This window comes from Carcharodon carcharias, chromosome 7 (assembly GCF_017639515.1).
Source record: "Carcharodon carcharias isolate sCarCar2 chromosome 7, sCarCar2.pri, whole genome shotgun sequence".
In the NCBI taxonomy this organism is placed as follows: domain Eukaryota; kingdom Metazoa; phylum Chordata; class Chondrichthyes; order Lamniformes; family Lamnidae; genus Carcharodon; species Carcharodon carcharias.
Window position 1 is genome coordinate 40306899 of NC_054473.1, and position 26392 is coordinate 40333290.

The 26392-nt window shown below is 43.0% G+C and overlaps 1 protein-coding gene across 1 annotated transcript in view; it reads right to left on the reverse strand.

Moving 5' to 3' along the window:
* Positions 1–451: 451 nt before the first annotated feature.
* The window catches only part of dnah12 (dynein, axonemal, heavy chain 12), a 357153-nt gene continuing 331212 nt past the window's right edge, over positions 452–26392 (reverse strand). Inside the window, exons 64-74 of the mRNA XM_041191445.1 lie at positions 23669–23922; positions 21468–21608; positions 21215–21352; positions 20079–20312; positions 17958–18146; positions 12742–12845; positions 8994–9198; positions 6357–6494; positions 5856–5947; positions 5630–5697; positions 452–978 (exon numbers count right to left, since the gene is read on the reverse strand). Of these exons, the coding sequence (XP_041047379.1) occupies positions 788–978; positions 5630–5697; positions 5856–5947; positions 6357–6494; positions 8994–9198; positions 12742–12845; positions 17958–18146; positions 20079–20312; positions 21215–21352; positions 21468–21608; positions 23669–23922 (1754 nt within the window). The 3' untranslated portion in view covers positions 452–787. The remainder of the gene's footprint in view (positions 979–5629; positions 5698–5855; positions 5948–6356; positions 6495–8993; positions 9199–12741; positions 12846–17957; positions 18147–20078; positions 20313–21214; positions 21353–21467; positions 21609–23668; positions 23923–26392) is intronic.

A 26392-nucleotide genomic window follows, 5' to 3' on the forward strand; every position in this document is an offset into this window, starting at 1 on the left:
ATATCCCACTTCCTTGCTGCTTGATTTAACCAGGTGGGGCTCTGAAGCCTCATGATTCCCATGTGCCATCAATAAAATCAGAATTGCACTGTAAAATTTCAGTTAATTGGCCTTATAAATCCATAGTTGCTCTACTGCCATGCAGACATGCAAAGTCCACACCCCCACGTTGGCTGCTGTTGGTAAAATCCGGAAATGAGGTCAAGACATTGGACTTCCAGTTCAATGTGTTTCATTCAGATTTTATGGCTCCCCCGCCTCCAAACATGTTCCAAACGGCCCACTAAAATTCAGCCTATTGTTTTTGTATGTTTGGAGAATATTATTTCAGAATATGCAGATACATAATGATAGCATTGATGCTTAATTTTTGGAAAAAAGGGTAGAAAAACTGAAAAGGTTCCACTAAGGCTGCTGCAGATAGTTATGTAAAACAGATATTTACACATGCTTATGTGATCATAACCATATAGGTCTCATGCTTTATTTGATCTCATTTTCACATTAGAGGTGTAGATTCCTTCCACAGGATATGTAATTTCAATTTTATTTCTGCCTACATATTATATATGGAAGCCCATAACTTATACAGAAAGATCTTCATTCAAACTAATAAGAAATACAGCATTTCTCTGTATAGTTAAAAAATAGAATTACAAAAGATTTAAACAAAATGAGATATGCTATAAATGAGACTATAAATTGCTGTCTAATGGATGACATAGTTAAAAATAAAATCAGAGTTCTAGTTGAGTGCAATTTGTAGATTGTTTAAAAGTCATTAATGCTAGTCATCCAATTGACAGAGTAGTGCAACACCACGCTTGATCCAGAATTGAACTGCTTTATCTGTTGGCAGACGTAGAGCAATAACGAAGTTGGTTGAGTGTCCTGTGGTAGAGAGGACACCTTTGCGCTCACTTGTTTTGTAGACTGGGCAGACATAGTCATTTGAAGTCTTGAAAAGTGTTCTTTTATCTGGAGGAAAAGAAAGGCCAATTTATTTTACATGCAATGTTCTACATTCATTGTGTTTTAAAATGTGATTGCTTACTACTTAACCTTTTTAACTTTGGGTTTTATTTGGCAAAGAAACATGAAAGAACAATCCACAGGATGTTCCCCATTTGAATTTCTCGAGCTTTGCAAGAAGTCCCTGCCCTCCATTTGGTATTTTTGCAAAGCAGCATACCAGTATACATTATGGCATCACCAAGCCTTGGTTTTCAATTTGCTTCTTAGTTCTCTGTTACAGAAAAATGCATCCCTTTGGGAAGACTGTGTACAGTCCATTGCGGGCAAGCAGAAATTGGATGCATAGGTGTAGATTTCTTAGTAAGGTCCAAAGGAGAGATTTAAATGCGGCACCTTAGAGGGGAGGTGATGGTGTAGTCAGAGAGAAGGCGTAGTGGTGTTGTCGCCGGACTAGTGATCCAGAGACCCAGGGTAATGCTCTGGGAACCTGGGTTTGAATTCCACAACAGCAGATGGTGGAATTTGAATTCAATAAAAATCTGGAATTAAAAGTTGAATGATGACCATGGAACCATTGTCGATTGTTGTAAAAACCCATCTGGTTCACTAATGTCCTTGAGGGAAGGAAATCTTTGTCCTTACCTGATCTGGCCTACATGTGACTCCAGACCTACAGCAATGTGGTTGACTCTTAAGTGCCCTCTGAGATGGCCTAGCAAGTCACTCTGTTATAACAAACTGCTATAAAGTCACAAAAAAGGAATGAAACCGGACAGACCCACCCGGCATCAACCTAGGCACCGGAAATGGCAATGGCAATCCCAGCCCTGTCCACCCTGCAAAGTCTTCCTGGGGGCTAGTGCCAAAATTGGGAGAGCTGTCTCACAAACTAGTCAAGCAACAGCCTAACATAGTCATCCTCACGGAGTCATACCTTACAGATAATGTCCCAGACACCATCATCCCTGGATACGTCCTGTCCTACCAGCAGGACAGGCCCAGCAGAGGTGGCGGCACAGTGGTATACAGTAGGCAGGGAGTTGCCCTGAGAGTCCTCAACATTGACTCTGGGTCCCATGAAGTCTCATGGTATCAGGTCAAACATGGGGAAGGAAACCTCTTGCTGATTACCACGTACTGCCCTCCCTCAGCTGATGAATAAATGCTCCTCCATGTTGAACACCACTTGGAGGAAGCACGTAGGGTGGCAAGGGTGCAGAATGTACTCTGGGTGGGGGACTTCAATGTCCATCACCAAGAGTGGCTCGGTAGTACCACTGCTGGCCGAGTCCTAAATGACATAGCTGCCAGGCTGGGTCTGCGGCAGGTGGTGGGGGAACCAACAAGAGGGAAAAACATATTTGACCTCATCCTCATCAACCTGCCTGCCGCAGATGCATCTGTCCATGACAGTATCGGTAGGAGTGACCACTGCACAATCGTTGTGGAGACAAAGTCCTGCCTTCACATTAAGGATACTCTCCATCGTGTTGTGTGGCACTACCAATGTGCTAAATGGGATAAGATTTCGAACAGATCTAGCATCTCAAGATTGAGTATCCATGAGACGCTGTGGGCCATCAGTAGCAGCAGAATTGTACTCAAACACAATCTGTAACCTCATGGGCTAGCATATTCCCCACTCTACCATTACCATCAAGCAAGGGGATCAATCTTAGTTCAATGAAGAGTGCAGGAGGGCATGCCGGGAGCAACACCAGGCATGGACAAAAATGAGGTGTCAACCTGGTGAAGCTATAACACAGGACTACTTGTGTGCCAAATAGCATAAGCAACAAGTGATATACAGGGCTAAGCAATCCCACAAGACGTAAGCTCTACATTTCTGCCACATCCAGTCGTGAATGATGGTGGACAATTAAACAACTCACTGGAGAAGGAGGCTCCACAAATATCCCCATCCTTAATGATGGAGCAGCCCAGCACATCAGTGCAAAAGGTAAGGCTGAAGCATTGGCTACAATCTTCAACCAGAAGTGCCAAGCAGATGATCCAACTCAGCCTCCTCCGGAGGTCCCCAGCATCACAGATGCCAGTCTTCAGCCAATTCGGTTCACTTCACTTGATATCAAGAAACGGCTGAAAGCACTGGATATTGCAAAGGCTATGGGCCCTGACAATATTCCGGCAATAGTACTGAAGACCTGTGCTCCAGAACTTGCCACACCCCTAGCCAAACTGTTCCAGTACAGCTACAACACTGGCATCTACCCAGCTATGTGGAAAATTGCCCAGGTATGTCCTATATACAAAAAGCAGGACAAATCCAACCTGGCCAGTTACCCCACCATCAGTCTACTCTTGATCATCAGTAAATTAATGGAAGGGGTCATCAACAGGGTTATCAAGCGGCACTTGCTTAGCAATAACCTGCTCACTGACGCCCAGTTTGGGTTCCACCAAGGCTACTCAGTTCCTAACCTCATTAAAGCCTTGGTTCAAACATGGACAAATGAGCTGAACTCCCAAGATGAGGTGAGAGTGACTGCCCTTGACATTAAGGCAATACTTGACCGAGTGTGGCATCAAGGAGCCCTAGCAAAACTGGAGTCAATGGAAATCAGGGGGAAAACTCTTTGCTGGTTGGAGTCATACCTAGCACAAAGGAAGATGGTTATGGTTGTTGGAGGCCAGTCATCTCAGCTCCAGGACATCACTGCAGGAGTTCCTCAGGGTAGTGTCCTCGGCCCAACCATCTTCGGCTCCTTCATCAATGACCTTCCTTCTATCATAAGGTCAGAAGTGGGGGATGTTCGCTGATGATTGCCCAATGTTCAGCACCATTCGCGACTCCTCAGATTCTGAAGCAATCCACGTCCAAATGCAGAAAGACCTGGGCAACATCTAGGCTTGGGCTGACAAGTTGCAAGTAACATTCGCGCCACATGCGTGCAAAGCAATGACCATCTTTAACAAGAGAGAATCCAACCATCGCCCCTTGATCTTCAATGGCATTACCATCACTGAATCCCCCACTATCAACATCCTGGGCGTTACCACTGACCAGAAACTGAACTGGACTAGCCATATAAATACTGTGGCTACAACAGCAGGTCAGAGCTAGGAATCATGAGACGAGTAACTCAGCTCCTGACTCCCCAAAGCCTGTCTGCCACCTACACAGCACAAGTCAGGAGTGTGATAGAATACTCCCCACTTGCCTGGATGAGTGCAGCTCCCACAACACTCAAGCAGCTTGACACCATACAGGACAAAGCAGCCCACTTGATTGGCACCACATCCACAAAATTTAATTCCCGTCACTACCGACGCACAGTAGCAGCAGTGTGTAACATCTACATGATGCATTGTTAGAACTCAGCAAGGCTCCTTCAACAGCACCTTCCAAACCCACAACCACTACCATCTAGAAGGACAAGGGCAGCAGATAAATGGGAACACCACCACCTGGAAGTTCCCGTCCAAGTCACTCACCATCCTGAATTGGAAATATATCGCCATTCCTTCACTGTCACTGGGTCAAAATCCTGGAACTCCTTTCCTAACAGCACCATGGGTGTACTTACACCACATGGACTACAGTGGTTCAAGAAGGCAGCTCACCACAACCTTCAGAAGGGCAACTAGGGATGAGCAATAAATTCATCATGTAGATGAATTAATAAAAAGTAGTTTTTTTTCCTAAACAAATTATTCCATGGCCTAAACTAATAACCCAAAAACATGAGCTCAAATATTACCAAATCTGGAAACAATAAAATTGACAATGAAGTTGTTGGATTGTTTTAAAAACCCTACTGCATCAATAGTATCCTTTAGGGAATAAAGCCTGCTGCCTTTTTCTGATCTGGTCTATAACTGACTCCAGTCCCAACGTAGTTGACTCTTAATTGTCTTCTGAAGTGCCCTAGCAAGTCAGTTGTATCAAAAGCACTACAAAGAATGGCAGCAGTTCAAAAGGAGGCCCACCATCACCTTTTCAGGGCAACTAGGAGTGGGTAATAAATGAAGCCCCATCCTGAGAATGAATTAAAACAAGAGGTTTGTTTCCTCTTACATCAGACATAAAATACAAGTCTGCTATATGCTCTAAACTGGGTCCAGTTCTGGATTGTGAAACATCATTGAGACAACAGCTGGGGCTAAAACTGAACAATGAGCAGCTGCATATTCTCAGGGGTTGTGCCTCTTTGAGGGCCAGTATAGAATTGGCAATGGAGAATTTTATGCTATGCTTAACCATTGGAGATGGAATAAAGGCCAAGGTCACCAAGTACAAGAGCTGAAAAGAAGCAGGTGCTGAAATCAGCTGGGGCAGGAAGGAGAGAAAGCAGGCCTGGAGCCGCAGTGGAAAGGGCGTGAGGCCCAGGATTGCTGGTTGTAACAGGCTGCTGAGGGGTAAGACAAATTTATTTTTATTATTTTAGAATTACTAAATTAATGCCTTAACCGAAAATGAATTGTTTTGATAAACTCATTGAAAAATGGCCCTGAAATTATGCCATGATATACCAGCATACAAGCACTTAACATATTTGCCAAAAGCTTTCCTCTGGACCTTCACTGAATTAATTGTGAATCTGAGCAAAATATTATCATTCTATTCAAAATTTAAATGACAGAAGCAAAAAAGGGAAATTTCTTCAAGAAATATCAAAGTATATTTACTCACTTGGTTTTATCCAGATAACTGGCATTAAATCAAAGAGGATTTTTGGAAGTTGTTCAGCCATTAATCCTCTGGGAGAAGAGGGAAAATAATGGAATAAAAATCATAAGAAGTTTGCAATAAACATTTCACACAGTGCCAAACAATTACAGCAACACACTGTTAAAATAATTTCATAGGAAATCTTGCATATTCAAGAGGGAGTAATGTGATGATTGTCCCTGCATACCTCTCTCGATCCCATCGGGCACCATCTAGGAAAGTTCCATGAACGTAAGCTCCATCTGGTGGCGATTCCGATGCTGTGTCTGTGGACAGAACCTAAAGAAATACAACACTCTTCAATTCCTGTTTTTAACCAAAACCAAGGTTCAAATTTTAACTATCAAGCAACTTTAATAATATAACAACCAGAATGATAGGAAGAACTGTGAACTTTTACTAATTCTGAGGAAGGGAGTATGCGATATCCATTGCTTGGACTGACCACAATAAGCTACCGGGTGTTACTGGATTGCTGTCGTATGCTTACATTTGCTTTTCCTTCCGTTGGTGATAAAGATTAAATATTTTGACAAAACTTGATTTCAATGCTATCAGGAAAAAGAGGTTATACAATGGATGTAGAAATTCCAAAAGATTGACTTAATTCTTTATTGATGAGAAAGGCAAAGAAAGTAAAAGAGAGAGAGAGTGTGTGTAATGGGACAAACACAAAGAGAGGAATTACCTCATACTCAAATCCCAGCAGGTCAATAGGAATAGTGTACTTTCTGGCATAGTTCTGCATGACTCCAGTCAGGAAGGCCTGGGTAAAGAAGAACCCAGACAACCAGAAGACATGGGGCTTTTCATTATCAAACCAGTTCTGTCAGATATAAAGCAAGGAATTAGGTTTCAGCATTTATGAAAACAAAATCTGCTGAGGATTTATAGTTCAAAGATGAGGTTTAGGGGTTTGAGAATTTAGAATCACATAGCTTGGCGAATCCCTCCATTAGTTAATGCTAAAATTAATGTGGTAGAGTTTCAAATTCAAGTCAATTAGAGACAAAAGACTGGCTATTACTTACAAGGTGTGCAGGGAGTAGTGGGGTATTGCTGCTTTGAGATTGGGAAAACTGGAAGAATCGGTTTCCCTCAGGTCCTGAAAATTTAGTGGCAGGACATTATTATCATTTTTTGCCTCTGTTTCTTGGCCACAGACAGTCAAACTGAACAGTTGGTGGGCTGTTGAGCAGATAGGCTTTGGGTGTGCTGGGGAGTACATGGCAAGTGAGGGATCAGAAACCTCAGTGGGGAAATCGGAATTGTTGGTGGTAGAAGAGATTGGAAATGCCTTGTGAGGGATATGGGAACTAAGATTTGGTTCAGAGACTCTTGAGGGAGAAATTGGAAGGGTTAATGATGGAGAACATTAGCTTTTTGGAGAAAATCAAGAGAGTGGGGGGTAGGGTTGCCAACTGTGATTAAACGTATTCCTGGAGGTTTCATCACATGAATTTCCCCCACACTTGGCCATTACATCCATTCTTGTGACACTCTGCCTTTCTATGCCAACTGGAAAGCAAAAAGACCCGTTATCCAATTGGAAGACGCTTGACTGTCAACAACAGCCTAAATCTGGCAGAGAAATTTTAAAAAAAAATGACAAAAAAACAATCTTTTTTAATGTCTCAATGATTTTTCTCCAGGGTTACGCACAGCAACATCCTGAAGATTGGTCTTCAATTCTTGAAGACTCCAGGCCAATCCTGGAGTTTGGGGGAAGAGTTCTGAAGAATTGGTGGGGGAGAGCAGAAAAGTTAGGGGGAGATGAGAGGAGCTCAGAGGATAGATTGGAAGAACCTGGTTGGAATGGGGGGAGGGTAGGGAGGTGAGGAGGGAGAAATGAGAAGGGTTCAGGATGGGAGTGGAAGCCTCATAGGAGGAATCAGGAGATTCCCTGGGGAAATCAGAAGAGCCTTGGGGTGGGGGGAATTGGAAAAGAATAAGGGGGAAAGTCAAAATCTTAGGGGAGAGATTGGAAGGACCCTGAGGAAAGTTTAGGTCAGTGGTAGAGGAGTTCGGCTAGGTCTGGCTGTTAATGAGAGGGATATCAAAGGCCTCGGTGGGGGGGGTATCAGAAAAATGTGGGTGGGGATAGAGTACAGAAGGGTCTAGGGTGTGTTTATGAAGCAGGTAAACTGGATCCAGTAGGCACTTATCTCCTGGATCCAGCAGTTCTTGTCTCCCTTCAGATGACAGCTTTCTAAAGCCCGAGAAATCTGAGCAGCCAGGGTTAAATTTATCACGGTGGCTAATTCTAAGGCACACTTCTTTATAATATTTAAATGATGAACGCCCCCTTCTGTGAGTGAGTTGGTTACCCACTCGATCTGTCCTCCCTCTGTTAAAACCGGAAGTCGGCCCTTCTGACTGGTGATATAGCATTTATTTTTTGGGCGACTTTCTTTCAAGTATGATTTTAGTGAACTTTGGTAGTAATGTAACCTCTTAAATATCAATCAAGTGCTGCATCTATCAGTCTGAAACATCACAGGCTTTTAAGTGCAATTTCTACGTTGCATTCCCATCTTAAAACCTGTTTTTTCCAGTTAGGAGAACTTCCATTTTTTAAGATTGATAATTTTGGACTGTTTAAGCTCTTAAAAGATGCTGAACATCAATCAACTCATTATCTGTTTTCTTGTTGTTTAAAGTAATGGCAAAGGAAGCAATTATGTTGACACTGCAGAGGAAAGCCCTCAAGTTTGAGCAGTCATTAGCATTGTGGGCAGTCATGGCATCACGGGTCTAGAATATTGATCCCCATCTTACACAAATTGTAGATCTTCTTAGTCTGGAAATCCAGGGACTTACCATTTACATTGAACTCTTTATGTGTGTTTTATATGAAATACAAAAAAGACAATGAATAATATAAGTCCGAGGAGCAGCAATTTAGTGAACAATGCTTGGCAGAAAGACAGTAAGGTAAATAATGAGATTATGCACCCTAAAGGGAGACTCACATAGTAGTGAAATAAAAATGGGCAAGTAATTTATTATAACTAATATTTATGGTAAATTTATGAAATAATATAATTAAGAAAATTGATCCATTTCCTAAATGGCATTGCACCAATGGGAAGATCTTCATCAATCAGTTATTAGTTGCAGAAGCTGTGCAAGTCATAATCAGGAAGACTGGAGTGATCTCTCTGAAAAAACATTTTTCTTTGTGTGACATTACACTATTCATACTAAGATCTGGGGATACACATGTTCTCATTCGCTATTCCATAATTTTGACTAATATTTTAATAAATAGCTAATAAATAGCTTCCAGCTATTTTGAGATTGTGATAAACTACATGATTTGTACCTGCAGGAATTGTAGTCGGGCCAAAAAATCGGTGACATAGCTTCCCAATGGCTTGAGACTGGGATAAGAGTGGTGAGCCCACTGATCAGGCAGTTTTCCAATAAGCAAACTTCCTGCCAGTGCTTCCAGCTTTGAATCCATCACCACTAGACCTTTAATTGCTTTCTGCAGGCTCTGGAGGGTGAATTGTATTGTTCGGATTAAACTGAAATTAGGAGAGGTACAAAGGATGTTAAGAATTGTAAGAAAAATGGTACCAAGGCCCTGATGCTAGTTTTTATATTTTTAAACAAAATAGCTACAAATACACACACAAAGTATTGTCAGAATGTTAGTTATAGAAGACTATAGGGACAGGAGAAAGCCGTTCAGCCCACCAGCTTGTTCGAACATTCAAATAGATCACAGCTGATCTGTATTCCATTTCCATTTACCCAGTACGCTCCGTAGCTCTTAATATCCATGCCTAACAAAAATCTATCAAACTCATGTTTTGAAATCTTCAATTCAATTACCCTCAACAGCTTTTTGGAGATAAGAATCTAGATTTCCACAATGTTTTGTGTGTAGAAATGTTTCTTGACATCACTTTGAATGGTCAAGATCTAATTTTAAGGTTATGTCCCCTTATTATGGATTCCCCCATTAGAGGAAATAGTTTCTTTCTATCTACCCTATCAAGTTAACACCAAAAACTTGCAATTATACAACACCATTAACATAGTAAAACATTCTAAGGCGCTCCAGAGAAACATTATTAAACAACATTTGACTGCAACAAAGAGATATTAGGGCAAAAGTCTGGTCAGGGACATGGATTTTAGCAACTTCTTAAAGGAGGAGAGAGAGGCAGAGGAATTTAGGGAGGGAACTCCAGAATTTAGGGCCTCAGCAAATGAAGGCATAGCTGCCAAAGGTGGAGCAATTAAAATCTGGAATGCGCAAAAGACCAGAATTGGAGAAGCGTGGATATTGTGGAAGACTATAGAGCTGGAGGAGCTGAGGGAGGTGGGGTGGGACCATGGAGGGACTAGAAAGCAAGAATGAAAATTTTAAATTTGAGGTGTTGCTTAACTGTGAACCAGTAAAGGTTAGCAAGGACAGGGGTGATGGGTGAACAGGACTTGGGGCAAATTAGGATACGGGCAGCAGGGTTTTGCATAACTTTAAGTTTATGGAAGGTGAAAGATGGGAGGTTGGCCAGGAGTGTGTTGGAATATTCAAGTCTAGAGGTAAAAGGACAAAGATTAGGTTTTCAACAGCAGATAATCTGAGGTAGGCGGAGACACCTTTAATCAACTTTAACACCTCAATTGGATTACTTCTTAATCTTCTAGGCTCAAGGGAATATAAAATTAATTTGCACAACCTGTCCTCAAAATGTAAGCCTTTTCATCCAGGTATCATTCTGGTGAACCTGTGCTGCACCCACCTCTAAGGCCAAAATACTCTTCCCGATGTGCCATGTCCAGAGCTGAACCTAATACCCTAAATGGGGTCTAACCAGAGCGTAACATAACTTCCACTCTTTTGTGTTCCAGTCTTCTTGAGATATAGAGCCACATCCAACAGTTTTTTGAATTACTTTTTGTACTTGTCCATTAGCTTTTAATGATTTCTGTACGTGAAGCCCTAAATCTCTCTGCTCCTCCACACTCCCCAGTTTCTCACTATTTTAGAAAATATTCCATCTATTTTTCTCAGGTCTAAAGTGAATGACTTTACACTTTGCCATATTAAACTCCATCTGCCACAGGTTTGTCTGCTCACTTAATATATCAGTGCCTCTTTGCAACTTTCTGCTCAAATGCCAACTGTCATCAGTAAACTTAGTTATATGGCCTTCTATTCTCTCATCCAAGCCATTAATCATAGAATAGTTACCGCACAGAAGGAGGCTATTGGCCCGTCATCTCCTTGCCAACTCTGCAAGAGCAATTCAGTTAGTCCCACTCCCCTGCCCTTTCCCTGTAGCTCTGCAACTTTTTCTTTTCAGATAATTATCCAATTCTGCTTTGAAAGCCACTATTGAATTTGCCACACTCGCAGGCAATGCATTCCAGATCTTAAACACTCGCTGCATAAAAATGTCTTTCATGTCACCTTTGTTTCGTTTGCCATACACATTTAATCGGTGTCTCTGGTTCTCTACCCTTCCACCAGCAGGAACAGTTTCTCCCTACCTACCCTGTACAGTACCCTCATGATTTTGAACATGTCTATCAAATCTCCTCTCAACCTTCTCTTCTTAACGAACAACCTCATCTTCTCCAATTTATCTGCATAACTGAAGTTCCTCATCCCTGGAACCATTCTCATGAATTTTTTCTGCACCCTCTTCACATCCTTCCTAAAATGTGGTGCACAGAACTGGACACAATATACTAGTTGAGGCTAAGCCAGTGCTTTAAGAAGGTTTATCATTAGTTCCTTGTTTATACTCTGCACCCTATTCATAAAGCCCAGATCTCTTATGCTTTATAAACAACGCTCTCAATCTGTCACCTTCAATGAATTGTGTACAAAAACCCCCAGGTCCCTCTGCTCCTGCACCCCTTTAGAATTGCATTGCCTATTTTATATTGCCTCTCCTAGTTCTTCCTAACAAAATGAATCACTTCACACATTCTGCATTAATTTTCATCTACCACTTGTCCACCAGTCCATGTCCCATTCCACCAACCTATGTCCTTTTGAAGTTTAACATTATCCTCCTCACAGTTCATGATACTTTCAAGTTTTGTTTATCTGCAAATTTTGAAGTTGTGCCCGGTACACCAAAGTCTATGTTATTACAGTATAATTGCTCCAATCCGGAATGCTTGGAATCAAGTCGTTAGTGGATTTTGGAATTTTCTGGATTATAGAATGATGATAGAATGCCTAACCATGAGTGATGAACTGGAAAACACCGTCGATACAAATATTTACCTGAAACGTAAAACAGTAACAGTAATAAAAGATAAAGCAGTAATAAAAATTATTTTACTTATCCAAATACTCTATCTTCCATGACTTCCATCTTTTCCCATATTGTAAGTGTAACATACTTATGTTTTGCTGCATTATTCTCAGATGCCAAGGTGAGGGTTTAAAAAAAAACCCTGGGGATGCTAGGATCTGCTCAAAATCACTGCGGCAAAAGGAGGGGCTGGGAGTTGGTGGGGAAGAGAGAGATAGAAGAGAGAAAAAGACAGTGAGAGAAAGGGAGCAAGAGATAGAAATGTGGTGGGGGAGAGAGAGAGAGAGAAATAGGGAAAGAGATTGAGAGAGATTGACGGAAAGATAGGGACAGAGACAGATGGAAATGTAGACCTACAGAGAGAGACAGAGAAGCATAGAAAGAGAATTTGAGTGAGTTTGTTACCTCACATTTCTGTGCTACCCAGTCACCACTTTCTCCCAGCACCTATCATTTTTTACCATCAGTCCGAAGATCAGGTGAACCCATGCCTTCCCGTTTTGTTGCAGTGCCTGAACAGTTGGTGGCAAGTCCGTTGGTCTGCTCAAAAAATTTCCTGACAACTAGTGTTTCCAAATTTTGGATTTCCGGACTGGAGAGGTTATCTGAAAATAGTGAAAGCAGAAGCCCCAGTACAGATGCCTGGCGCGACCAACAGTCGCATCATGACAATTCGAGTACATACCCATTATCTCTGCTCTCTGTCTCGTTCCTCCTAACCAATTCTAATTTAACTGTTAGAATAAACTTCATTTTAAATATCTGAGGAAAAAAGTCTCTACTTACTTATTAAATCGCTCCATCTCTTGCACTAGTACTGTGTTCATGCTTTCTTCATATTTTACTGGGTATTTGATCAATGCTTGTTCAATATCATAATCTTTAGGCAGCTGGAAGAGAAACATTCACAAAATGTGTTTGATAGCTGACAAAGAATAAGTCAAAACCTAAGGAAAGAAATAGTCTCTGAATGAAACACAGACATCTTTGAATATAGCTTTGCATGATGTTATTGACAATGAGCGGACGTTTTACCCATTGGCTGCAATGGCAGCTTTTCATGCCATATCGTCCCAATCCCGCCTCATTAATCATGCATTCCCAGGAAACATCCCAGGTCGCTAGTGGGCAGCCTGTGATTTGCCCACCACGCCATCACATCGTTGCTTCCTCATACCAGGTGCCATATTTAAAGTGCAGCCGTGCACACACCTCTCAGTGCTTCCAGCCCAGGACTGCTGCACAGAAGACATGGCCCCAAAAGGCAAGAAAACTGCAGCCCTCCAATTCAGTGAGACCTCCCTGGAACGCTTTTTGGATGCCGTGGAGACCTGCTGTGATGTCCTCTACCCCTGCCCAAGCTGCAGGAGGGGCAGCATCATGGGAGGCAGTGGAAGCAGTGGTCAGTGCCCATGCTGTCCACAAGAGGTCTGCAATCCAGTGCAGAAAGAGGATGAATGATGCATCCGTGCCGCCAGGGTAAGTCAACCATTTCATCACTCTAAGCTCACACACTCACAAGCCCATCAGACATTCACTGGCATCTTACTCACTGCCAGCTCAAGGGACATCACCACTCACTCTCTCACACACACCCTCACATCTCCATCAGGCTCATCTCATCTTGAGCTCGCGTCCTCATCCCATCCATAGCTCCATTCACCACACAAATATTCCATGCAGTACCATGTGTCCTGCTCACACTCTCTCCATCTATTTTCATGCAGGAGAAGCTGGCTCGCAACAGCAGAGAGAGGTCATAGTCCAGGGGTGGAGTGACCCACATTAGGCCTCTCGCTCACTTTGAGGGGGGTGCCATCGTGCTGACTGGTGAGGAAGTGGACCATGCCTGTAGTGGCAGTGAGATTGATGGCGAACACCCACATGAGGATCCTACACATCATCCCTCTCTCAACACAGCTGTGAGTTTCACATTTTTTTTTATTATTCATTCATGGGATGTGGGCTTCACTGGCTGGGCCAGCATTTATTGCCCATTCCTAGTTGCCCTTGAGAAGGTGGTGGTGAGCTGCCTTCTTGAACTGCTGCAGTCCGTGTGGTGTAGGTACACCCATAGTGCTGTTAGGATGGGTGGTACAAGATTTTGACCCAGTGATAGTGAAGGAATGGCGATATATTTCCAAGTCGGGATAGTGAGTGACTTGGAGGGAACTTCTAATTGGTGATATTCCCATCTATCATCTGCCCTTGTCGATGGCACACACACTGCTGTGCATTGGTGGTGGAGGGAATGAATGTTTGTGGATATGGTGCCAATCAAGCGGGCTGTGTTGTCCTGGACAGTGTCAAGCTTCTTGACTGCTGTGGGAGCTGCACTCATCCAGGCAAGTGGGGAGTATTCCATCATACTCCTGACTTGTGCCTTGTAGATGGTCGTCAGGTTTTGGGGAGTCAGGAGGTGAGTTACTTCTTGCAGGATTCCTAGCCTCTGACCTGCTGTTGTAGCCACAGTATTTATATGGCTAGTTCAGTCCAGCTTCTGGTCAATGGTAACCCCCAGGATGTTGATACTGGGGAATTCAGTGGTTGTAGTGCCATTGAACATCAAGGGGCGATGGTTGGATTCTCTCTTGTTGGAGATGGTCATTGCCTGACACTTGTGTGGCGCAAATGTTTCTTGCCACTTGTCAGCCCAAGGCTGGATATTGTCCAGGTCTTGTTGCATTTGGGCATGGTCTGCTTCAGTATCTGAGGAGTCGCAAATGGTTCTGAGCATTGTGCAATCATCAGCGAACATCGCGACTTCTGATCTTACAATGGAAGGAAGGTCATTGATGAAGCAGCTGAAGATGGAAGGGCTGAGGACTCTGCTGCCATACACTAATCATCTCTACTTTGCTTCACAGGGAGCTCTGCCAAACAACCGAAACCCTCAGTCAGCCAGTCCCTCAGCTCTATACAGGTCCTCACCACCAGCCAAGCGGACATGTCCATTGAAGAGCTGGAAATAAGAAGCCTGGAAGACCCGTCACAGTGCTTACCCACATCCTCCACCAGTGGAGAGACACACAGCTCAGTGGGACTTACATCTAGAGCAGGCTTGGGTTCAAAATCTGGTGGTCACTGCAATGAAACTTACCCACAGCAGGAAGTGGCAGGTTCAGCCGCGCTCCCTAGCACTCAGAGAACTGCTGGGGAAGAGACGTCTGTGACATCTGAGTCAGATGATGAGCCTCTGGATTCGGCCTTCCAACTCATCATGGAAAGTCAGCAGAAGGTTGGGGAAATCACACAGAGCTGTTGGATCCCTCAACTAGGTGGCACATGAGTCAAAGGAGTGTGCCCGCCTGCTCTCTGATGGTGGTGCGCGTATTGAGGTCTCCATGGGGAGGATGGCAGATGCTATGGAGACTGTGGTCCAGCAGAACATGGAGATGCGTGCAGACCTGCTCTCCGTTGCAGTAGCTAGGGGTGAGTTCCTGAAGTTGCAAAGTGAGGAGGGAAATGGGGCACTTTGATGTCCCTCCAGGTGCTCCTTCTCCTCAAGGAGTTGGGTCGGGGCCCTCGGGCACCTGAAGAGAGGAGGAGCGGCAGCTGAACATCCCTAGGTCATCCACTCAGGAATCTCTGAGGCTGTCCATCCCTCTGAGTCCCCTCCCTCCGAGTCCCCTTTGCCTGTGACCCCTCAACCTCATCCTCTGTCATCACAGAGGGAGCAGCTGGCCCATAGGAGGACAGCCAAAGCAACTGGGGACCCCAAAGCCTCGGTTCTCCAGAGGACCCTTGCTAAAGTCATCAGGGGCAAGAGGGCCAACCATTACACAGGCTGTCTCCGGCCCTGCAGCGGATGTGAGGGCAGCACCTAAAAGAAATGGTGGGCCTAGAAAAGTTAAAAATTTCTGATCGCAAGTGGTTGCATGGGTGAACACATTTTCTCACTTTATAATGTGAAATTATATTCACTCTCACTAACTAACATGTAATGGTGTCTTTCAGCTTCATTTACAGGCTTCGCAAGTCCTCCCCCTGCATCCCCGCTCACTGTCAGTTCAGCTACGTGCAGCTGACCCACGAGTGGTTCTGGAGGGAGAAGTGTGTATGTGTGGCAGGGCCTTTTGGAGTCTCGTGCAAGCACTCTCCCACGCACGTGGATCCTTCCTCCATCACACTCATCTCATTGTCCTGAGCAGTTTCAATGCTGCCTGCTGGGTTTCTCTTCCAGTTGTCCATCTGAACTGACCTGCATCTCCACCCACCCATTTATTGCACTCCCATGCAGCGCCTGTTCCTGCCCAACACAAGGGTTCTTTCACTTCCAATTTTGCAAGATGGTACTGGTGAAGTATTTCTTTAGCTCCCCCGTCCTTTCTCCTCCCCCAGTCACCATGTCCTTTGCCCCATCACTTTTGACCCTCCTGGCAAAATCCATCTACCTCCCCACAGTCACCTACCAGCCAGGACCCTTTTCTTTGCAGGATTTCCAGGTGAACGTGCACATTCTCTACCTTCCTGAGAATCCCTCCTCCATCCATATTGACCTCCCCAACCTCCTCCTCTCCCGTCCCAGGGTCTGTGTCTGCCTTTGAGTCCCCACCAACCATCCTTGCTGTCCTTTCTGCCGCTACTGTTGTACCTTCACCCTCCCAACCTACTAGCTCAATTTGCCCTCTCTCACTCTCACCATTCCCTCCTACCACACCCACCCTCATTTCGCTCCCCAAGAGACAGTCATCAACTCCACAGACTCCCCTTTTGCACATTCACCTGCACATCCCCCCCTTACACCTCCATAAGAAGTCCTTCCCCATCTGAACTCCTTCCCTTACACCTTCCTCCCCAGTTGCCACATTCTCCCATTGCACCCTCCCCCCAATACTCCCTCCCCCGACAACCTAACACCCCCTTGACACCGTTGTTCCCCCCTCCCAACCTCACCTCCCATGACACCATCGTTCTCACCCCCCATGACAACATCGTTCCCTCCCTCCCAACCTCACCCCCCATGATACCATTGTTCCCCCCTCCCAACCTCACCCCCAACGATACCATCATTCTTCCCCTTCGAACTCACCCCCCATGACACCATCATTCCCCCCCTCCCAACCTCACCCCCAATGATACCATTCCTCCCCCCTTCCAACCTCACCCCCCATGACACCATTCTTCCCCCCTCCCAACCTCACCCCCCCACAGCACCATCATTCCCCCCCTCCCAGCCTAACCCCCCACGACACCAACGCTCCTCCCTCCCAACCTCACCCCCCATGACACATTGCTCTCCCCTCCCAACCTGTCCCCCACCGACACCTTTGGTCCCCTGCTCCCAACCCCACCCCGCTCCAGTACGCCTTCCCCTCCCAGCCAAACCTAGACCTTTCTTTCCCACCTGCACCACCCCGGTACACCTTCCTCTCCCACTCACAGCTGGACCTTCCTCTCCACCACCTCGATGATCATCCAGAGCAGACCATGGCCAAGACACTAATGTCCCAAAGCAGATCGTCAATGGTGAGCTACCACCTTCTGTGAGCTGCATTGTGGCAGAGCCATGTCCACAAGAATCCACCTAACATGGGATGTTGCTGTCCGGTTGCTGTCAGGCTCCAGCATCTTCTGCTCCTTGGATGTCCACAATGTGAGCAAGGCCCTAAAGGTAAGTCTCAACTTCTGCACATCACATTTGTCAAGACATGTTCTGCACTGGCATGTTTTCCCACTGACATGGGCAGTAAATTTAATGTGGGGGGATGATTCTGGCGAGCAGGGCCTATATTGATATGCAGATGTATTAAAGTGAAGATACCAACGTCCGGTGGCGGGAAAGGCGGCCTGCCATTGACGGGTGGAGCGGACGATTGCAAACTGGTTTCACAACATCATGAAACCGATTTTTGGCTTTCTTGCCACATTGTCCGCTCACGCCTGCCATGAAGCCCAAAGCCAACGGGCACGGAAAATTACACCCAATGTCATGCACTTTGACATGGAACAGTTGTAAAATGAAGTGATATCAATAGTAGATGCTTGGGCATTCTAAGTACCTTTTCCAGGATGTCTGCTGCAATATCATGTAGTACATGATCACTGGAGCCAGATGGACCTCCCTGTCCACTACCTCCCTGTGTTAGTAGCAGTGAGTCAAATATCATCTTGGTTTGTTGTAGATCCTTTGAGATATCTACATTTTCATGCATTCCAAAGACCTCTGGGTGCTGCGATGCAGGTAGTTTCTGTGGAGACAGCAAAAATGTTCAAAGTGATATTATAAAACAAGAAGCAAAAGGACCAAATTTCAACTATTGGCTAGTTGGGTTTTGCTTTAAGAACAGGTGGCCTGCAATTGCAAATTGTGAGGAGAGCATCCTACCTAATGCAATTTTCAGTTGGGCCTGTAAATGGATGAACAGATAGCTGCCTGAAAAAGGTGACAGGCTGCTTACATATGCACATTGGAATTCTATTCTAACAGTAAGACCCTGATGGAATCTGCAGGTGCAAATAGATGGAATGTGTTACTTATACCAGACATTGAATGACCTATCCAATGGTCCTTAAAGGCAATACAAGTCTTCATTGGGGACCTTCTCAAAAGACTCAGCCTTGTTAAATCTCTCAATTCCCACCCCATAGGATCACCTTGCCTCGCTATCTTCACATTTCAGCGTGGGAGTCAGCCAATTTACATTGATGCCTGTACCAAATGTACTGGCTTTTCAAGAGAGGAGAGAAAATAGGAAACTACAGACTAGGTAGCCTAATATCATTTGTTGGCAAAAAGCTGGATTCTATTATTGAGAAAATCTTAAAAATACATTTAGAAAAACATAATATGATTAGAACAAGTCAACATGGTATTACGAAATAGAAATCCCGTTTGACAAATTTATTGGATCTTTTTGAGGATGTAACTAGTAGGATAGATAAAGGGGATCCAGTAGATGTGGTATAGCTGGATTTCCAAAAAGCATTTGATAAAGTGCCACACAAAAATTAATAGGCAAGATTAGGGCTCATGGATTTGGGAGTAATATATTAGCACAGAGGTAAAAACAAAAAACTGTGGATGCTGGAAATCCAAAATCTGTTGAAGGGTCACGAAGACTCGAAACGTCAACTCTTTTCTTCTCCGCCGATGCTGCCAGACCTGCTGAGTTTTTCCAGGTAATTCTGTTTTTGTATTAGCACAGAGAATTGATTAATGGACAGGAAGGAAAGAGTAGGCACAAACGGCATTTTCAAGTGGGCAGGCTGTGACTAGTGGAGAGCCGCAAGGATCAGTGCTGGGGCCTCAGCAATTTACAATTTATATTAATGACTTAGATGAATCTTTGGAACTCTCTACCCCAGAGGGTTGTGGGTGCTGCATCACTGAATACATTTAAAGCTGGGAGAGACAGATTTTTGGTCTCTCAGTGAATCCAGGAATATGGGGAGTGGGTGGGAAAGTGGAGTTGAAGCCCTAGATCAGCCGTAATTGTATTGAATGGTGGAGTCCTGGTGGCCAAATGCTCTACTTCTGTTCTTATTTCTTGTGTTCTTGTGTACCAGCAAATATAATAAACTCTCACAGCTCACTGCAGCATGCTAATGATCCCTGGGCCTCATAATTGCTCAGGAACGGCAGGCAGAAATGTGTCTAAGTCAACATTACCCACGCTTTGGATGTTTCTTGAAAATCACCCACAAAAAATGTGAAAATAATTACTAAGTTTTTTAATGGCAAACTTATAGAGCACATTTTGGATGGATTAATGAATCAAATTTTGAAGTAATGTGATATAAACTCATTGTCCTGAATTATAAAATAATTCACAATAGTAACATTTATGTTTTGATTTTCAAAGTATAAATTTCTGTGTAGAATAGGTCAACTAATTTAAGGATTTTAGTTCTGTGTTGATTAAAATAAATAAAAACTGTCACATTATGGTGGAGCAAATTAAGTGAGTGTTTTCCTGGAAAACATACAATGCTATAGAAGTATTAATAGATAAATTGTAAACTTTTTTCATGTTTCGAATAAAGAATTGTTACCAACAATATTATTATTAGATTTTTAAAAATCAGTCTAGGGGAAATGTACACAAAGTAAGAATGATATATATAATTTAAGTACATTAACAAAATGAGATAAAGCAAAAAAACAATAAATTGTGCAATACCTTAATGAAGTCGATGTAGTCATCATAGTTTCCTTTGGGGGGTGCACAGTAATTTCTACTGGGGGAGAATGAGTACCTTGGATTTTCTATCAACTCAGAATTGCAAAAATCTGCCAGAATTGTCAAGAGTAGACGCCTGTCCCAGTCATCTGTCACACGGCCCCCATAATTACATTCACCGGTTAGATATGTGATAGCTTCAAATGGTACACTATCATATTCATTAATGAAGAGCTGTAAACCATACAGACAAGAACATTAAAATATCATAGAGCAAACAGAACATGTGTTGGCACTATAATCTGGAAGAAAATAGAGATAGAAAAGTCTAAAAAGGTTTAAGGTCCCTGAGGCAGCAAGTAGCTGAGCAATACAGATTAGGAAGGACCTTGGTGCAATCCTAAATTAGATGAAATTACCTTCAATGTCCTTAATCTAAGGCAAGGGAAACGAACCGTGGTTCTTAATCCCAATTACAGTACAGCAATCCCTTTTGGAAGATCATTGTGTGAATGTTAGGCAAGAATAGGACCTGGATCAATTTCCATAGTGCCTAAACAAAACAAAATATGACTTACCAGGGAAAATTATATCTTCAAGCATGAGTATGTGTAAGGCCAAATGGAGTATTCATTCAACCAAATAATTTATAATTTTTTGGCTTTTTGGCTGAAAGTTTAATGTAAGATCTTACTTCTATATTTAAATAAAAATGAAAGGGCCATGGACGGGTTGGAGGATGCAAGGTGGAATTTGAAAAGGTGAAACGCATGCCATGCGTACCAAATATAATGCATAATAGATGTACATAAAACACTAAACATTTTCAGAATATGAATTACTTAATTATTGATTTTTATTACTCAATATGATTCACCTGAATAAAAAGATTCATCATAACTTAGTACAATTAAAACAATGTCTAATTATCATCTTTTTTACACAGACTTTTCAAGGGATTTATTAATATTACCCATTCAGTATTAAAGATATAATATCACTTATGTTTCTTTGCAAACTACATTAAGAGGTTTATAAACCAGTAACTAGTGAACACAAAAACAAGTCTGCATACAAGACGAGCATCATCCTGCTTGCAAATTGTATGATGCACTATAAGCAGATTTCTTTGTTACCTGCAACTGCCTAACACTGATACGCAGGTCAGACTCATTAAATCCATATGGAATATTCCAGCCAAGAGGGCCAAACTTTCTCCTCTCCTGCACAATTGCATGGAAAAAGCAAAGTCCAAAAAGAAGTTTCTCCCAGACCTATTAGAAGGATATGAATTGATTAGAAATACAAAATAACCCAAAAAATACAATGGAACAATCTGATAATAAAATTAAACTGTAGCATTTTGTACAGCATGAAAGCTTAACTGACCATTTCCTTTCCAACACAGCTATTGAAAAAAGTGGGGTCAGAGATAGGGTCAGCGAGGTAGGATTGGAGTAGGTTTAATCGGAGACCAGTGGGAGGTTCGTTAGTCATCTTCACACCATTCTGCAATATGGTCACAGGAAACTGTAACAAAAGATAAATGGCAGAATAAAATGTCACAAGTTTCTTGTGTACAATGCAAAATGGAAATCCCCAGTTTGTAAACTGTTTATTTTTAAATACTGACGTTAATGTATATAAGCAAATTTCAAAATTACAAAAAATGCAACTATCATATCTATAGTTTTATTTTTAAGTATTATACTTAAAATTGGCCTAAATTACTTTTTTGCTTCTTGCATATAGCTCACCAAAACCCCTATTGATTGCTATAGTGAAACCTTCAATGTTTATAATTTTTCAAACTTTCACTACAATAACAAAACTTAAAGTTTCAGCACAGAATATATTTTCTGCCACTGTAACTTGTCTAGCTCATTTGTCAGATACTCTATGTCATTGTAAAGGAAAGGTCAGGCTGCTTTAAAGAAACTGATTGGATTTGCTATTGATGTTTCCTTATATTGTCATGCTTTAGCTTTTGCTAGTTCAATTTAGATGCAGCGATGAGGCAATAAGTCTGACCTTAATGATATGTTTGAGTTAGACAATAAACCTAATTAAAAGACATTCCAGTAATTAGCTGATTACAAGTTCTGCAGAAAGGACTTACATCATCCTTTTCCAAAGTAAGAGATTGGCATGAAATGGTGTAAGAGAACAAAGTTGGCAATTTCACCAGTCTATGGGAAAATAACTTGTTAAAATTAAAGTTATTGCACAGGCACAGAACAGGCAGAAACATTTACTTTGTTGGAAGTCTTTGAAAAGACACCTGTATAAAAAAGCCTATGGGCAGGATTTTCAGCTCAGCGTGCAGGTGCGTGCCCGAGATGCATGAGCGTGAAATAATGCGCAATGATGTTGGGTGAGCATCCCAACGTCATCGCGCACTCGCACGATATTTCGGTCAGCAGGTGAGCATAAGAGTCGGCAGTGTGCCTGCAAACAATTAAGAGGGCTATTAAGTCCATTAATCAATTAATTAAATTGAATTTTCCACTGCCTGTCCAACCTAACAGTTGGCCACAGGCGAATAGGCCAGGTGGCCTTTGCATTTTTTGCGAAACCTAATCCATGGGCGGGTTGAGGTTTCAAACAGTGACTGAAAAAAAAAAAAATTTTTTTTAAACTCATTTTTCACATGTCCCTGTTCATGTGACAGAGTCACATGTGGGAACATGTTTTCCTTATTTTTAAAATCTTTATTTGTCAGCTTAAAAATCTTCAGCTCCCTGAGGCAGCTCTGTGCCTTCAGGGAGCTTTCGCACAGTTCAGCACTCGTGCTTCTTCTGCCCCAAACCCAGCAGCACTGAGGTTATCAGCGCATGTTTCACATTGGTTAGCCGTTAATTGGCCAAATCGTGGGTGGCGGACCATTGCGCGGCTGCTCCTGGGCCCACCCGCCGCGCCCGCCTGACAAGGGGAAATAGATCTGGAAAGTACACTGAGCACAGAACTGTAACATGCCTTGAATTTCCCAACTAAAACTTGCATGATCTTGTCATATGTTGCCAATAAGTGTATGTTTATCTATGGTCAAGAATAATTATTATATGCTTAATAAATCTGTGAATGTCTGACATTCAATGCCATGAACATATTATCTGGAGGAATAAATTATAAGTAAGAACATGCAATCTCCAACAACATTTCAAACTATACATTGGCTGTATTCTTAAATTAAACTACTGAATAAAAAGCTGATATCTGGGAGACTACATTTAATATTTTATTAACCCAAGTGTTAACAAAACAAATACCAATGATGTTATGTTAAATTAGATTATAATTGTTAAACTCATTTTACATCCAAACAGACCCTGTTCTTACAGTTACTTGGCTGATCATTGTTTGTTGTATAACAAGAGATTTCAGAATGGAATGTTCCTGCACCAACCTTATTATAGTTTAAACATGCTATCCACTTGCCATATTTGCCCTTGCAGAATTGCTTTCATTTTTGAATGATAATATTTTGATAATTATTGACTTTGAATATAGTAGAAATATAGAAAATAACATTGTATTTATCTGCAATGTATTTAATATTATGGATCACTTGGTCGGATCTTCTTCAATACCTTAGGAGATGGGTAACTAGTGAGCCAGAGCCTAAAGTCTGGGTGGCAGGCCTCACTGCTGAATTCTTCACAAATCTTTTCCAGTGTTGGCATCCAGGACACAGCAAGGTGGCAATTCTGCAGACACACCCAAGTTCCGACAAGCATACCTTCTTTAACCATTTTGGCAGCAATTGGACCTTGTCCCTGACCAAGTGATATGGACTGGAACTGACCTCCATCCATATTCTTAGCACTTGTTAACTTCAATAAACCTACAAAGATTTAGATAGAAGTGGCAGAGCTTAGGTTTTGGTTCCATAATTTTTTCAAATGCAAAGTTATGAGCTTAGCCTACATTCTAACTTGTGCACTGGAAAAGACAAATATATTACAAAATGGGGTTAGCATACAATAAAATCCTGCTGCAATTGGGAAAAGGAACACTAAATATACATTTAGTTAGATAAGTGCATTCCTTTTGAAAGCTATGTACATAAAAAAGCTATGCTCTCATAATCTGAAACTAAGAAGCTACCAGATTCAGTCCCATATTTGTTCTGTTATCTAAGTTCAGCCAAGGTATACTGCCTCAGTGTTTCACGATTAAGGAGAGGAAAATATCATTCGAAAAATCCATCCTGATCACTAACTCATGACACCTACTGGAAATGCATTATGTTGCCTCCTTTCCAAAAAACTTCCCAATACTCTCAGATATAGACTTACACAGCTTGATTTTACAGCCCCCCTGTTGATGGTTTGGTAGGCGGGGATAGCCGTAAGATGCCATGTGTGCTGTGCCTGCTGCCTACCTGCTCATCCCCACCCCTGCCACTATTTTACCAGCAGAGGGTAGCTGTTGGGCAACTCACCTGCCCATGTGTCATTGGCCATTTAAGGGTTTCATCTCAGCACCGCTGGGATTTAAGCAATAATGGAAGAGGCCCATGCCATGTTGTCCAGCCTGACAGCTTTTACTGAACAGGCTGGTGGAGGGCAAACGGGTGGTGCCTCCTTAAAGGGCCCCTGGCCTATCAGTGGGTCCCCTAAAAGGATTTCAACCACCACCCACACAGGTTCCCCTCCCCCTGGCTTGTCTATTATGGCACCTCACGCCCTCATCCCCCTCACAGGGGCCTGCCAGTCTTGCCCGGGGAGACCCCCAGAGTTACCTCTGGTCCCGGCTCCAGCAGAGCATGTCCCTACAGGCCTCATTGCAGTGCCAGCAGGAGCTGCCACCCAGTGGCACTGCTGATACCGGAGAGCTGCCAGCGTCTGATTGGCCAGCAGTACTCAGAGTTGGGTCTTCCTGTTGCTGAGGGGTGAAAGTCCCACCTCAAGCCAATTAACATTGTTAAGTGGCTGCAGGGTGAGTCCACCTGGATGTTATTCATGGGGATGGGACCACTGCCCTCAACATAAAATCCAGCCATAGAATCAAAGAATTCAGCGAGAGAGATCCTATGAGCCTCTGCACCTTTGAGCAATGTGCTTTTTCCAGCACTTTGATAGAACAGTTCCCTGCTTTCTCCCCATATTCCTGTAACCATTTTCCCTTCATATATTTATCCAATTCCTTTTTGAATGTTACCATTGAATCTACTTATAACACTCATTCAGGCAGTGCATACCAGATCACAACAAATTGTGGCATGAAAAACATTTCCTTTATGTCACCTCTGGATCTTTTGCCAATCACCTTAAATCTATGTCCTTTAGGTTCTGATCCTTCTGCCACTTGCAACAATTTTTTCTTATTTGTTCTATCAAAACTCCTCATGATCTTGAACACCTCTATTAAATCTCCTCTCCAACCTTTCCACATAATTGACATCTCTCATTTCTAGTACCATTCTGGTAAATCTCTTCTGAACCATCTAGGCCTGACATAAGTGTGGTGCCCAGAATTGAACACAATAATTGAGCTGAGACCTAACCATTGTTTCAAAAAGGTTTTTTGTAAAATGCTTGTTTTTGCATTTCATTCCTCAATTAATAAAGGCGCAGGTCTTCCAGTCTCTGGATGGTCATATTCGGTGGTACCCTACAGAATGAGCTGGGAGACCCCTCAGAAGTCCCAACGCAAGTAGTTTCAACTTCTGTTGAGCAATTTCCTGCATCTGGAACCCTCTGAAATTCCAAGTTAGAGTCGGAGACCTCTGATGGTTCCAACATACTTACCAGAATAGTTACCCATGAAAAGTTAGAGGAACTAAAATCAGTTCTAACTTCTGGGTCACTATACCGCCAACCCCATGACTCTACACTGGACCCTCCTGACTACCCGGCCCCTTGACTACATTGTCCACACCTAACAACCCCCCTGACCACCTGATTACACCCCCACTCCGATTACCTTCACGATCACCCAGCTACCCCTGACCTCACCCGCCCCCGACTACCCCTACGACACATAATCCACATACCTTACACACTTATTTTCTCTCTGTGGCTTGTCAAAGTGGGGTTTGGAGTATTTAAACTTACCAGTACACAGCAGCTAGTGCTGTAAAAAGGGAGCATAGCTTGGTTTCCCCAGATGTTCCTACACTACAAGGGAGGACTCCAGGAGCAGATACAGTCCATATTTCTCAGGAGGCCTGGTTTGGAAGCCCGGGTGAGAAAAGGGAACAGTTTCTCCCTATCTACTCAGTCCAGGCCCTTCATAATTGTGAATACTTCTATAAAATTTCCTCACAGCCTTCTTTTCTCCAAGGAAAAGAGTCCCAACTGCTCCAATCT